At 35.4% G+C, this 16653-nt stretch overlaps 1 protein-coding gene across 1 annotated transcript in view; it reads right to left on the bottom strand.

The window, feature by feature from the left end:
• Positions 1-16653, bottom strand: part of RPRD1A (regulation of nuclear pre-mRNA domain containing 1A) — a 77519-nt gene that overhangs the window by 34592 nt on the left and 26274 nt on the right. The window contains exons 2-6 of the mRNA XM_046024646.1: positions 11685-11814; positions 7675-7781; positions 7498-7595; positions 4449-4575; positions 4164-4339 (exon numbers count right to left, since the gene is read on the bottom strand). Coding sequence (XP_045880602.1) covers positions 4164-4339; positions 4449-4575; positions 7498-7595; positions 7675-7781; positions 11685-11814 — 638 coding nt within the window. The remainder of the gene's footprint in view (positions 1-4163; positions 4340-4448; positions 4576-7497; positions 7596-7674; positions 7782-11684; positions 11815-16653) is intronic.

Below are 16653 nucleotides of genomic sequence, written 5' to 3' on the forward strand. Positions count from 1 at the left end.
ACATATATGAGTCAAGAGTGTACTAGAAGAGCTGTTCACTGCAATAGTGTTTATAATAGTATCAAAGCAACCAAAACACTTAGTCAAAGGACACAGAACTGTTAAATTATGATATAGCCATTCATTAAAAAGGAAAAGAGTAGCGTTAAGTTGTACATATATTACATGAAAAGAACAGTATACAAGATACATGAAGCCAAAACACAAGGCTAAGCCTTTTGCTCAAGGAGCTTTTTTCCTATGATGAAAACAGATTAACTGCATAATCAAGAAAAAATATTAAGATTATGATCCTTGAAAAGTAAATTAACCATAAAAAATTCACACTTGATATTTAGATCTCAAAAAATAAGAACCATTACGAAATTAGTAAAACCCATATAGCTCCATCTTTAAAAAAATCCATATAGCTCCATCTTATCAAATTACTTCTAAATTTAAATCAATGACTTCAGTGAAAAAAAAGGAAAGTGTAAGAAATAACTGAACTACAGATGAAAGATTCCATAAGCAGTTCTTCATATCCTTACCACTATACCCTTAATAAAATTTGAAATTTGATAAATAACCATCAAAAAGCTATATGCAGGTGTTGTAACACCTTCAGCAAGATTTTTAAATCTGCACTTTCAGTGCTGTCTATTTAAAACATTCTTATTTCCTATAGTTAAAGAACAGACATTAGGAATCTCTAATCACTAAAAGTCTCAGGCAAAACAAAATTTATCTTAAGCATTTAAAAAATGATAATTGAACTTTCTGGGAAACAAAGCTTTATGAAAGTAAACAGTCTTGAAAATCCTGGAAAACACTGTCTAGCAGACAGCAGGGATGGACAACAAAAGTATACAATGTATTCAGAAACAGGGAGAAGGCCAAGTAAAGTAAGAAATATCTACTTGGGAAAATGCCATTTGAAATATTAAGTATGAAAGCAAATACATATAAAGTAAGTGGAAAGAAAGTATAAACTCATATATACAACAATCATTATTAATTAAAATTGTAGACATGAATACCAAAAATAATACGAACAAAAATCTACTGCGTAATTGAAGATGGGTAAGACAAATGGGCCACTAGAATAAAAAAGGGACTACATTGACTGAATCACCAGGATGTTCTCTGCAGCACTACCTATAACACACAAAACTAATAAAAGCAACTCAGTGGCTGCAATCTGACACCATGAAAAGAGGGACAGGCTTAAATAAACTAAACAATGAATACTACACCCTCAATTTTAAAAATGAGCTAAATCTGAATATATTGATGTAAGATAAACACAATAAATACAGTCCTCTCTGACAGTTTTCCCATCCAGACTTCTAGACTTCTAGACTTCCAGACTTCTAGACTTCTAGAACTTGGAAGTATAATTTGACTTAAAAGCCATCAAATTGTGACTTCCAATATTCCATGGAATTCTAGCAATTTAAAACACACCTGGGTACAATGACATAAATAGGGATTTTATAAAAGCATATTTCCTTACACCAGCTGTATTGAGCATCAAAGACATTATCATTTTAAATGTGAAAAACTGTTGATATCTGTACTTTACCCTCCCCAACAGTATCAAAATCAAAATGTCACTTTAAGTCCCCTATCTATGAATACCTTCCAAAATAATAAACTAGGTGAACAAGGGTTTATTCAGTAATTTCTACTTCTGAATGGTGAGATATGATTTCTACAGCCATCTGTGACATGCATTTTTTAAGTATAAATTAGATTAATAAAACAGTTATCTGCTTAGAAACCAGCTCAAGTTAGTCACAAATTCCAAAAATGATTCATAATTGCCAAAATTTTAAAAAACACTTCATGTTTCCATTCATTACAAATGCTTTAATACCAACCTCCTTAAAAAATATGAGACAATCCCTGAATATTCTATGTTCGATGTAAAGAAAAAAACAAAAAACAAAAAATGACTCAATACCTGATCAATGACAGCTGATGTTCAAAGATGCAGATAACTCAAAACTATTTGATGATACCACGGCTTATATGTATGGTAAGTATAAATCTTGACCTCTCAGTCTCAACTTCAAAGTGATGCCACCTACTTGATACAAAAAATGTCTAAATATCTCAAATCATTTCCGTAATCTTTGGACAAAGAAATCACTCAGTTAATAAATGGTAACTTACAAAGAGTTCTGTGGAATGACTTCCTAATTTATTGGAAATCTACATTTTTATTACTCCTAAAAACATGATCAGCATAATTAAGGTGGTCTTTTTTTAATATAATATCCAGTCATGCTGAAAAACAAGTACGTTCTAGAACACTTTAAGACAATGATTACCTCTGAGGAGGGAGGAAGCAGAAAGAGTTGGAGAGAGAGTTTTTAGCTTTTGCTATGAATTTAAATTTCTTTAAAACCTGGAAGCAAATGTGCCCTTTGGAGGCAGAATTCCTGGGTTCTGGACAACTCACTGCCTCTTTGTGACCTTGGGCAAGTTATTTAATTTCCCTGTGCCTCCATTTTCTTTACCTGTAAAATGGGGATCATTCTTCCCGCTATATAGGATTAATGTGAAGTGCTTACAAAAGTACCTAACGCATGGTAAATGTGATTGCTATTATTAGCATCAGCCTCATCACCTATAACCATCAACTATGCAATCTAGCTGAAAGGAACTGGGAAAGGAGGGAACTGGAGGGTACTTCCTTACATTTCAAACAAATTCTATTTTTATAACCAGTGATAAATAACAAACAAGTGAAAAAGTAGCATACAGTAGAATAACAGTTTCAGTCTTCAATTTTCAAAAACATGAGACAATACAGGCTTTGGAGTTTGATATTTATTTTTAGCAGGAAGAATATGCTAATGATGATGACATCGTTAGAAGATACGCCCATGTCCAATACCTGCAACAGAAGCTCAATAGAAGTTAAAGAAACCATACCAACAGACGGAAGGACAAAAATTGCATAACATTACTTACCCTTAATTCTGCTAACGATAAAACAAGGAACAATGTTTAACACAGAAGTTGCATTGCAATATCAAAAACTAGCCAAGTTCAGTATCACCTGTTTCTTCATAAAATGTTTTACCTTTTCATTTCCATGTACAGTTGCAAAACCTTTCTAAAGGTACAGCATGGTGCCAATAACTGTGCCCCAAATTGAAAAGGGTTAATGCTAAATTGAAACCTGAGAATTTGGGATGGGAGAACTCGTGATCAAATAGCTGGTCTCACAGGCAGAAATGACGATCCTCTTCGGCAGAGACCACTAAAACAAGAACTAAACACTAATAAAAGCCACTTAGTAGAGGCAGTATCATAACATACCTACAAATTTACAGAGAACTGCTTAAATAAAGGGATCCAGACAAGTTAGAAATTCTCTTACATACATATATAGAATAAGACATTGCTAGAGCAATAAACAATTTAAACAAGAACTAGTCAAAAAAGATTTTGGCCCATCCACCCCTGACAACAGCTACTCTGCCCAATGGAAATGGGAAAATGTTTCTCTTTTTCAACTCTGCATCCCCAGACTCATCAACAGTATCAATCACCACTTAAAGGAGTGATGACTTTCTTTTACCAAAGGTTGTGTATGAGCCAGGAGTGAAGTGGGAATATGTTAAACATCAGAATCAGGGATGCCACAAAAGAGTAACTTGAAGACTAACTTCTTGAACAGAACTGATGAACTTTACAGGGACAGGGAGAGGGGAACTAACATACCCAGAATTAATTCTATGCCAAAAAAACTCTTTTATTTTTTGATTGTATACTTAAAAGTACATACATGTACTCAGAACAGGAATTCAATAAATCCAACCATAAATTACTATAGTTCACACCAGACTTTATACTGCCATTTTCCAATGAGTTCTGTTCTTGAAAATGACAGTTTAAATTTTTTGGATGAATTACTCTTACCAGAATTCCACATGAATAATTTTATAAAGCAATCAATTTTCATAATACCAAATTTCTAAGTTTACTTAGGCTGCTGACTTGGTTCAAGTAGAAAGAAACCTGTTCCCGCAAGGAATAGCTTACCTGGGCCATTGTCTCAAAAGGTCTATGTCAAAAAAATGCAAAAAGTACAGGAACAGAATATTTTGAAATGGCTACCAAGAAATAAATTAAACAAATAAGCACTAAAGAAGGAAAAGGTTACGCACTTCCAATTTATGCTCTTTCTCTGCAAGGGCTTCCTTTTGACAACGAAGAAAATCTGCTAACATTCGAGTGAGTTGCTTCCTATCATCTATTTCAGCCGCCAATCTGCCATTGTAATCTGCCAGCAACATACAAGCATCCTCTACCATTTTAGAAAGTCTTTCTCCAGATTCTTTATCTAAGAAAAGCACAGAATAACAACATTATTATACAACAAAAACAATGCCATATGCCATTCCCTCACCCTGACTTCCAAAAAAGTTCCAGATCACATTTTCTTTTCTTACCTGTTATCTTATCTAGTAGGGATACTTCTTGAACTTCAACAGGCAAAGATGCTATCCTCTGATGAACTGCTGCATCACCTGAAGCTGCATTCTCTAGATCTTGCAATGCTCTAACAAGATCTAGAGTCTAAAAAGTTATACAACTTTAGAACCACAATAAATAAAGCTTGAACAAATACAAAAGACTTAAAATTTATTTCATATTCCTTACTCCTTATGGGCTATATATTTGTTCAAAGTTTTAAAAATAAACTACTTTTGAAGGCAGTCCATTTCTTTTAAGAAGTATTAAGAAAAAGACACTACACTATATCAAATATTAAAAATATATATTGAAAACCAGAATAAGATATGGCCCTCGGCCTTGAGGAAGCCATACTCTAGTGGTAAAGACAGATAGTGTAAAAATATCAGACTCTGAAAGTAACAGGCTTCATTTATATGCCAAATACATACAATGGCAAAAGGGAAAGTAGGCTATAACTTCAACCTACACAATACAAATTTTACATACAACATATTCATTATATTATCACTGTACATGAGCAGAAATTTTAATACTAAATTGGTATTTGGGGTGGGGGATACAAATCATGTTCTACTACAACAAAGAAGAGTCCTCACGTTTCTATTTCTACACGATGTAATTAAAGCAGAAGAGCAATGAAGTTTTGGAATATGTTTAAATATGGTTATCTTCTACTACTCTATAGTTTGTTAACAAGATCATTAAAATATCACAAAATTCCATATATCTGATGACTAATACTTACATAAACACTTAGCCAATATAAAAATTATTTTATCACTAGAATATTTTACTTGCACTGTTTTCATATCAGATATAATTAGGAGGGAACAGCAAGCCTTTGCTGGTAACTTCACAATTCATAATATCTATAAATTTATTCCAAAGAAAAATTAATACATTTTCTTTTTACTGGTCTCCATTTATATCCCACCTCCTTTTTTTCTTTTTTTAATCTCTAAGACTAGTTTCTGGAACAGTAGGAAATTACACACACACTTGAAAAATACAGGATATAACCAATTCTGTGCATCATTAAAGATAATACTGACAGATCGTTACTGATTTTTCTTTAAGCTATTCCCTTAAAAAAAGTTGTCACTGGGGTCTAGTAGAAAGTAAATGATCAAATGTGATAAGAATGAATGGAGTCTAATAAATATACTACCCCACATATGCTTTTAATTCATTACTATGTGTTTAATATTCTAATATTTTATAAAATAATTTTTATTTAAGATATATACCACTACAAATGAAAGTGAGCTTAAGAGCAATGATTATGAGGAAGCTTATTCTCAGGGTGCCCCAATTAACTTTTATATTGTCATTTTTTTAATCAGTCTTAGAAAGGTCTCAAATTTTCTTAAGTTATGATAGGTAATCTGGCTTTATAGTGTTGGTATGCATGCTTTCCCTACAACCTGCTCTCATCTCACCTTCACATTCCCATGTGAGTTAATTCTAAGTTTCCAGTGCTGGGTCAAGGATCAGATAAAAAAAAGCAAAGTTCTCTGAAAACAACTACTAGGCTACAACTTTCTCGTAGAAGAGAAAGAAATGAGTTCAACTGGATCCTACAAAGAGAAATTTTAGCCATTCTTATAAAGAATGACATGAATAAAATGACAGCTACAAAGCTGAACCACTGAGAATTAAGGAGTGTAACTAATCTGAGAGTAGTCATTATAAAATGAAAAGCAACAGAATTTTATTTAAGTACTAGATTAGAGTCAGACAGATACTCCTAAGAAGTACAACCGAGGTTACTCTTTTCATCAGGGAGAACACAAGAGGATCAGACCCCGTCTCCAGAACTTGGGTAAAATATTGTTCATGGAATCATAAGGCGGCTCTCAGCACAAAGTGCTTTGTTTTAATTATTACCAAATAGAAAGAAATATAAACCTAAGTGTTTGGTTGTTTGAAATGTTGTTGTTATTTTGTCCTCAAGCTTTTCTCCCTGGTGATCATATGGGCTTCAGTACCTCCTGTTAACGAGTGAACAGGTAGTTTGGTTCCAGTCCTAGCTGACCACCTAGCTGAGATTCTTTCTGCCTCCCCAGTATTAACACTGACAAAACACACCCCCAGTTTTATTTCTTTCAAGCTCCTTTCATTGGGGAAAGCGTTTCACCCAGCCTCTGGTTTCGTGCAGTGAATTCAGGTCCAGTCCTCCAACTCCCATGGAGCACTTTGAGTTCTTACTACCCTAGTATTTCTGGAAAGCCATGTTTGCTTCCAGATCAAAGCTTAGCAAGAACCAGGCTCTGGCACACATATGGAGTTGTGCGCTTCTGTACCACTTCTAGCCCACGAAGATATTTACCTTGTTTTATGAGTATGGCTATGTCTTCATTTTCTCCTTTTAAATTTTATCTGTCCCTCCTATATGTTTGAAACATAGAAGGAGGAAGCTTTAACACTCAATGCCCACATAATTAAAAGTTAAAAATGTTTTTCTGGAATCATCTGATGGCTAAAGAATGCTATACTGTACCAACCTGAAAGGACATGGGGTATTAAGATAATGACTCTAATCCATCTTATTTTACCATGAACTATATGGTTCTATAGTTACATAGAACTGTATGAATACATGCTTGTTACTGTTAACACTCATTTTTACATTTGTTTAAAAGAAAAAATACTCTAAAGGGCAGTTTCTCTAGGAATGGCATTTTCAGTGTACTTAAACCATATAACAAAATAGTCTTATCATATAATATTCTATTTATTTAAAAGGAAACTATTTAAATGGGGATATCTCACTAGACCTAATCATATTTAGCAATCAGATATCTTCTTTCTATGCAAAATATAGTTGCCTAATATACAACATACTATATTACACATAAGCAATCTGTCAACAGAAAATAAGAGATAGTCATATAGTTTCTTTCTTATAATCAGAATTATAATAAAAATCAATTTACAGAAGTAAAACATCAAAATTAATAAAGCTTGGTGGCCACATGAAGAAACAGTAACATAACTTCCTCAACAGAGAAAAACTTCTACCTGTGGTGGTTCACTTGGAGATCCCAGAGAGGAACAGTTTTCATTTTCATCCACCTTTATCTGTTCATAAGTTCGCTTCCTAGGCTTCTTATCACCATCTGAAATGGGAGAACACTGAAGTTTTAATGAAAGGAAACATTTTAACAAAGAGATCATGATAAAAGGTTACACACTTACAGAGAGCTTGCTTAAGTTGTTCTAATACATCATTCTCATAAACAGACCTTTCTTCCCAAATAGATAAAACCCTTCCAAGGTGCTTCTTACAACTTTCGTCAGTTTCACTAAAGAAAAAATAAAAATAATAATTAATAGAGCTACTGAAAAGGTAATGGTGATTTTCAATATAATTGGACACTCATGCCCTGAAAAAAGCTGTTCAAATGTTTACTGAGCACAACTATGTGACCAGAAGTTCAGCAGTGAAGTGATCAATACAGACCTACTCCCTGCTTCCTTTAAAAGCTTATAGACACATTTTTTTTAAGATTTTATTTTTTAAGTAATCTCTACACCCAAAATGGGGTTCAGACTTACAACTCCAAAATCAAGATTCACACACTCTACGCACTGAGCCAGCCAGGTGCCCCTAGACACATTATTAAACAAAAATTTACAAGAAAATGTAAAAGTGCTCACACTGGCTACTAGGGATTTACAAAGAAGATGCCCCTAACTAAATGGGGGCTGAATATGAGGCTAAGAAGCTTTCAAATAGGTGACTTTTAAATTTATTTAACAAATACGTATGGATCAAGGCTATCTTTGACACTATCAAAGGCACTATCTTTGAGATATAAATGGAGCTTTATTTATAGCAGCTGTTATAAAAGGGCCACAAAAAAGAAGAAGGTATTTAAGACAAGCATAATGCAGAGGCCTAGCCCACTTCAAAAGAGATTTAAAAATATATCTGAGGGGGGCGCCTGGGTGGCTCAGTGGATTAAGTCGCTGCCTTCGGCTCGGGTCATGATCTCAGGGTCCTGGGATCGAGCCCCGCATCAGGCTCTCTGCTCCACGGGGAGCCTGCTTCCTCCTCTCTCTCTGCCTGCCTCTCTGCCTACTTGTGATCTCTCTCTCTGTCAAATAAATAATAAAATGAGATCTTTAAAAAAAAAAAGAAAGAAAGAAAAGACATGCTTATTTGGTAAACTGGACTAAGCTAAAAAAAATATATATATATATATCTGAGGAAGTAATATTTGAGATCTGATGACTGAACAACAGGGAAGTGGCAAACAGACTACCCCCAATCACCTCCTACTGCCTTCATCACTACCACTGTAGACTGAGCTACTATTACCTCTTGCCTGGATTTCTTAAGTCTTCTCATTGGTCTCTTAGGCTCTTACGTCTTTACTCTATGCTCTACTAATGTCAATCAAATCATACAGCTCTTCAATCCCCAGGAGCTATCAATCATACCAAGCATAAAACCAAAATCCTTATTCTGGACCACAAGCTGGACACGTTCTACTTCCTGGCTACTTCTCAGTCCACATTCCCTAAGTACCTTCTCCTATACAAATCTCCTTGCTGATCCTCAAACATGCCCAGCACATAGGAGTCTCACTATTTCTGCTAAGTATTCCCTCTACATAGAATCCTCTCCTAGATGCTCAAGTGGCTCATTTCATCTTTTCCTTCAGTCTCTGTTCAAATGCCATTTCCCCAAAATAGCCATTCTTTATCTCATGATATAAAGCTCTCATATCCTCTAGTTCTTTCCTTAATTTATTTCCTCACAATACTTAGTACTAGCATAATATATATTCATCTATACATCTAGTTATTACTTTTGTCATCCACTGAAATGAAAGCTCCACTAGGGCAGAACTTTATCCTGTTCGCTACAGTATCCTTAGGGCCCGGCACATAGTAGGCAGTCAATAAATACTTTATTGAATTTCTCAGGAGAAGCAACATACTTAAAAGCGTTAAGGTAGAAAGAAATAAAAGAGTGAGTTCGGTTAGCTTAAACTTGGACTGTGAATTGTGTGTATGGAAGAAATATGAGACAGGAGTCTGAAAATGTGGATAAGGCCATGAAGCAATACCTTAAATCTCGCTTAGGACTGTAACTTAATCTCTGAGACAAATGAGACCTCAAAGGCCAGGAAGTATTATGGTCAGCTCTGTAACTCTGGCTAGTTTCCTAAGTTGGTTAAACAATACTAGAAGCTCCTGCAATTATATAGAAAATGACAATATGGGGGTTCCTGGGTTGCTCAGTCAGTTGAGTGTCCACCTCCAGCTCAGGTCATGATCTTGGGGTCCTGGGATCAAGCTGTGTCTTGGGCTCCCTGCTCAGTGGGAAGACTGCTTCTCCCTCTCTTTCTGTCCCCACCCTCCCCAATGCTCTCATGTGCACTCTCTCTCTAAAAAATAAATAAAATCAGGACACCTGGGTGGCTCAGTTAAAAAATAAATAAAATCTTAAAAAAAAAAAAAAGACATTTTGGGAATTGGAATGGAAAGAAATCTAAATAACTGTGGGAACTATATGGGAAAAAGGGAGTGAAGGAGAATGGAGAATTTGATATACTATAAATCACATTATCAGAGAAAGTTAAAGATGACCCCTAATTTCTCATACGGCCATCTGGATAGATAGAGTTGGATCCACTGAGAGAGTGAAACATAGAGAAGAAACAAGTCTGACAGGGAGCAAGGACATAATATGAGTTCAATATGAGACACAGTACATTTGAGATGTCTGGAGGCATACAACTAGAAATTCATCAGGCAACAGGACACACAGGTCTAAAACAAAGAAAACACATCTGGACTGGAGAGTAAGACTGGGAGATATTAGGGTGTGGATAATAACTAAATACATGCAATGTATAAAATCACCAGAGGTCAAGTGAAGAGTATGACCACAGAAAGAGGGCCTAGGACCTAACTCTTAAGAAATGCCAATATCTGAAAAGATGACAAAAGACATTATCTAAAAGGAAATATAAATAATATTCATTTGGGGCGCCTGGGTGGCTCAGTGGTTAAAGCCTCTGCCTTTGGCTCAGGTCATGATCCCAGGGTCCTGGGATCGAGCCTCACATCAGGCTCTTTGCTCAGCAGGGAGCCTGCCTCCTCCTCTCTCTCTCTGCCTGCCTCTCTGCCTACTTGTGATCTGTCTGTCAAATAAATAAAAATCTTAAAAAAAAAAAATGCAGGTCATTTAAAAAAAATAATATTCATTTAAGAATAACACAGAGCAGTATTTCATACACTGTAATTTTTGAAAAATGCATCCACTATGACTAAATTTGCAAGGCATGCCTGAAGTATATTTTTTTATCCTTAATCATTCAACAGAGATCTTCACATTTACCCCTGGATTCTGTAATTTACATTGATTTAGTAGTTTACCCCCAATAATGCTTACTAGTAAACTACCAAATATTTGCATATGTTTGGATATAAGCATTAAAAAGTGCATAAGCCAAAGCACTGACTTTTACCTGCAGAATTTTTCTGTAGCAAAATTTTTCAACAGGCTTATTATTCTAAATATTCTATACTTCTACAGCATTTTAAAATGTTATGATATATACACAAACACTAAAAAAAAACCTCAAAATTATAAGCAATATGAAAGGAAAAAGTACGACATTTATCCAGAAATATTAGTTGGAAAAATGATAGCTTTATAAGCACACAGATTTTTAATTCAATACTTTCACATTTATTCTTAATGAAGTTCATTCCAAAATAGCAGTTGCTTTTGGTCTCTTTTTTTTTTTTTTTTAGATTTTATTTATTTATTCGACAGAGAGAGAGATCACAAGTAGGCAGAGAGGCAAGCAGAGAGAGAGGAGGAAGCAGGCTCCCTGCAGAGCAGAGAGCCCGATGCGGGGCTCGATCCCAGGACCCTGAGATCATGACCTGAGCCGAAGGCAGCGGCTTAATCCACTGAGCCACCCAGGTGCCCCTGCTTTTGGTCTCTTAAAGGAAAGCCGTTAATTCAAGTACTCCAAATACCCACCACTGCAATAGTTCAAAAATTTCCCTTCATACAAAGTATTTAATATATTTACAAATGCCATTTATAATTAAGTCTTTTCAACCGAAAATTTCAAATAAATTCATTCCAATTTTTGTTGAATGGCTTACACCAAATTTTAACAAAAGGACATATTATGCAAATTTTAAAAGATTACCTAGTACCCAAACAATTACCATACCTTGAAACATGTTTAAAAGCCTCCACTATAACCGGTGCAAAATCTTTTGTAAACTCTGGCCCCTTCCTTTTGCTGTTCTGAATAACATCATTGGCTAGGTAGAGAAAAGTAAGCTTCCTGTTTGGTTTGGCTGAAAAATTAAAAAAAAATTTTTTTAATTAAAAATCTACTTAAAATATCCTCATTTAACTTGGACAAACTTTCTCAATATCTGAATCAACAAACCTACTAACCTTTATGTAACATGTTCAACTCTAGCTTCTCATTCTACCACCAAACTTATCAAGTCACTATTCTTTAACTCACTAGAGGTTTCTATAGTTTCTGGAAATACATCATGAGAGGGGGAAAAAAAAAAGGACTCAGTAGGAGGAATTAGTCAACAATTAGTTTCCTTGACTTACTAAGCTGCCCAAACTACTTACCTTTGATTCCTGTCTTATCACTGTTCCCAAATGAGCAGTTTTATACACCAAAATCCTCAGGTCTGTAAAAATGCATCTCTGTGAATCAATCTGTACTAAATTTTGTTAAAACTATTTAACACTACATGAAATATAGATTATCTGAAATAAGATGGTGACTGGACATGTTAAGATGGTACCCTAAAGACTGAATATATGACTGTTTTAATAACCACACAGATTTTATTTTTTTTAATTTTTTATTTATTTCTTATTTTTTTATAAACATATAATGTATTTTTATCCCCAGGGGTACAGGTCTGTGAATCGCCAGGTTTACACACTTCACAGTACTCTCCATAGCACATACCCTCCCCAATGTCCATAACCCCCCTCCCCCTCTCCCAACCCCCCCTCCCCCCAGCAACCCCCAGTTTGTTTTGTGAGATTAAAAGTCACTTATGGTTTGTCTCCCTCCCAATCCCATCTTGTTTCATTTCTTCTCCTATCCCCCTAATCCCCATGTTGCATCTCCATGTCCTCATATCAGGGAGATCATATGATAGTTGTCTTTCTCCGATTGACTTATTTCACTAAGCATGATACCCTCTAGTTCCACCCACATCGTCGCAAATGGCAAGATTTCATTTCTTTTGACGGCTGCATAGTATTCCACTGTGTATATATACCACATCTTCTTTATCCATTCATCTGTGGATGGACATCTAGGTTCTTTCCATAGTTTGGCTATTGTAGACATTGCTGCTATAAACATTCGGGTGCACGTGCCCCTTCGGATCACTATGTTTGTATCTTTAGGGTAAATACCCAGTAGCGCAATTGCTGGGTCATAGGGTAGCTCTATTTTCAACATTCTGAGGAACCTCCATGCTGTTTTCCAGAGTGGTTGCACCAGCTTGCATTCCCACCAACAGTGTAGGAGGGTTCTCCCTTCTCGGCATCCTCGCCAGCATCTGTCATTTCCTGACTTGTTAATTTTAGCCATTCTGACTGGTGTGAGGTGATATCTCATTGTGGTTTTGATTTGTATTTCCCTGATGCCAAGTGATGTGGAGCACTTTTTCATGTGTCTGTTGGCCATCTGGATGTCTTCTTTGCAGTGTCCTCTGCCCATTTCTTGATTGGATTGTTTGTTCTTTGGGTGTCGAGTTTGCTAAGTTCCTTATAGATTTTGGACACTAGCCCTTTATCTGATATGTCGTTTGCAAATATCTTCTCCCATTCTGTCAGTTGTCTTCTGATTTTGTTAACTGTTTCCTTTGCTAACCACACTGATTTTAAAGTTACCATTAAATTATTGTAAAATTATTGTAAAATAAGAGTACAAAATGTAAAATACGTTGAAAGAGACTTCAATTAATTATGTGTGTTTTGTTTATGAAATAAAATTTCCCAAGCTAATAGAGTAAATGTTAGGGAGACCAAATGGGCAGTTTAGATTTTCAACCACTTTGGATTACACAACTATTTTTTTAAGATTTTTTTGTTATTTATTTATTTGACACAGACAGAGATCACAAGTAGGCAGAGAGGCAGGCAGAGAGAGAAGGGGAAGCAGGCTCCCTGCTAAGCAGAGAGCCCAGGACCCTCCCTGAGATCATGACTCAAGCCAAAGGCAGAGGCTTAACCCACTGAGCCACCCAGGCTCCCCTGGATCACACACCTTAAATAACTGAATTCATCTAGACAAAAAGATGTCTCTTCTCACAATATTCCATGGATGTAGTCATCCTTCTAAAAAAATTGAAGAAATTTCCCCAATTGTGGGCCAGAATATATTCTTACTAGTTACAATGTTAAATTGTATAGTATTAAGTCCGACCCAAATAAGAGTCATACATGTAAGTAAATTTAATTAGTGGAACATGTCTTTTATATAGACTATTTTCATAATGTAATTTTACTAGGATTAAATATGAATTATTCAAATAGTACAGTTATATTCAGAAACACTGTACTCTGTGGCATCCACATTCAATGGTGGAAACTTATGGTCAGGACTGATAATTGAGAGCTCAATTTATGTGGGCCAGCTTAGTGGATTTAAGACAAAATAGGCAGGCTACTTTGGGCCTTCTAGATTTGAATATTCAGTTTAATCATCCAGTAAAATTAAAAGCCACTTCTAGTTCACCATCTTTCTTGGGAGGAAACTAGTGACACACACAACCTTCTTACAAGAAACTAAAATACTGAGTCAGAAATGACCAGACTTTACAAATCTGTGCCATCCATTGCATAGTCTCATTTGCCTATCTAAAGATAGGGCCCACTACTCTGCTTTTGAAAGTTCTGGAACAGAATTAAGATATGGAAGAGATGGCAATAACAAAGTCCAACTTCTGATTCTTTTTGCTCTTGTCCAGTTAGAGAAACCATTCAGTATAACTGATTAAGAGATCATCTTCTCATGAAGATGACCATAATGACAACTTTCCCAATATTCCATCCTGTCTCTTTTTTACCTATCCCTACCCAAAGAAAATCCCACCCAACGAAAAGGTTAATATTACTTTTACTATGGGTTACACACTATTATTCTAAGCACTTTACATGTACTACCTAATTTACTCCAAATAATGTAAGGTGCCATCACTACCTGCATTTGGCAGTTTAACAAATAGGCATCAAAAGGATTATCTGCCCATAATGAGATATCCAGGAAGGGATCAGCCAGGATTTGAATCTAAAGTCCAACTCCTAAGCATTCTGTCTTAACTGGACTATGCCTCTTATGACTATGTTATAAATGAAAGGTTGCTATCTTTTGCAAAGATCAAGTAGTGACTCAACCAAAATATTTTAGAATATTAACAGCACTATTCACAACAGCAAAAGGTAGAAGCAACACAAGTATCCACTGACGGATAAATGAATAAACAAAATGTGGTAGTCCATACAAATGGAATCATGACACATGCTACAACATGAATGAACCTAGAGGATATTACGCTAAGTGAAGCAAGCCAGTAAACAAAACAAAACAAAAAAAACTACTATATGGTTCTGTTCCTATGAAGTACCTAGAATAAATTCAGAGAGACAGAAACTAAATGGTAACTGCAAAGGGCTGGGGGGAGAAAGTCACAGAGAGTTATCGTTTAATGGGTATAAAGTTCTAGTTTTATAAGATGAAAAGAATTCTGGAAATAGATGGTGATAACGGTTGCACAGTAGTGTGAATATATCCAATACCAATAAACTGAACACTTAGAAATGGTTAAAATGGTAAATTTATTACGTACTATACGTACTATTACACTCAAATTTAAAAATGTGTATTTTAGGGCGCCTGGGTGGCTCAGTGGGTTAAGCCGCTGCCTTCGGCTCAGGTCATGATCTCAGGGTCCTGGGATCGAGTACCGTATCGGGCTCTCTGCTCAGCAGCGAGCCTGCTTCCCTCTCTCTCTGCCTGCCTCTCTGTCTACTTGTGATCTCTCTCTGCCAAATAAATAAATAAAATCTTTAAAAAAAATGTGTATTTTATAATACCTTTAAATCCATGGGCTATCATCTCTTAAAATAATTTAGAATGGTTTCTACAATGTACATCAAAGCAAAAATTTACAAGCTTTCAAAATATATTTCCCAGTATATTCCAAAAAAAAAAAACCAAAAAAACAAAAAACAAAAAAACACAAACCAAAACTACAGCATGGATTTGGTATGAGATCCAAATTTCAAAACATTATTTTCCTTTTTTTCCCCTTGTAGAACTCAAGCTAAAATATGAGAAATACCTAGAAACTGCCATAATGGATACTCTTCTCCAAATTTTCAGTAAAAACACTTACTTCCATCTAAAACTATGTGTATCTTCATATAGGGCAAAAATAAACTAATGGAACTTATCACAACAAGCAGTTCCAGAAGAAAATCACAATTTTTTTTTTAAAAGATTTTATTTATTTGACAAAGAGAGAGAGATCATAAGCAGGCAGAGAGAGAGGGGGAAGCAGGCTCCCCGCCGAGCAGAAAGCCCAATAAGAAGCTCAATCCCAGGACTCTGGGATCATGACCTGGGCCGAAGACAGAGGCTTAACCCACTGAGCCACCCAGGCGCCCCACAAAAATGATTTTCTAGTGAACTTTGATAATAACAGAGCCACAAACTGTTATTAAAGCATACAAAATTAACAGAAAGAGCAAACAAACCATTTCATAATTCCTTAAAGTAAAAACTCTGTTGGCAATAAAATGTAATGCTTAAAACTGGGTCTGACCTAATTACTTCCTTTATTTTTATTGTCACAGGGTTCCTTATAAAAACAATTATTTTCTAATTCTATTCAATTTAAATAGCATTTATTTTATGTTTGCTATGTGCCAGGGACCATGCCAGGCACTGACCTTTCCTGTTCAATCAAGAGTTTTCAAGCTCTATATAGACTGGCACATGACAGGTCACATCACTAAAAATGTGAGTTCTCTTTATTCCTTCTCTCCACTAATGTATCACGCCAACATTGGAAGCAATCATAAATATAATATTACAACCCAGTGTATCTGTATGTGTGTATACTGCTATTTTTGTGCCAATAAAG

The sequence above is a fragment of the Meles meles genome, chromosome 12 (genome assembly GCF_922984935.1).
Source record: "Meles meles chromosome 12, mMelMel3.1 paternal haplotype, whole genome shotgun sequence".
NCBI lineage: Eukaryota > Metazoa > Chordata > Mammalia > Carnivora > Mustelidae > Meles > Meles meles.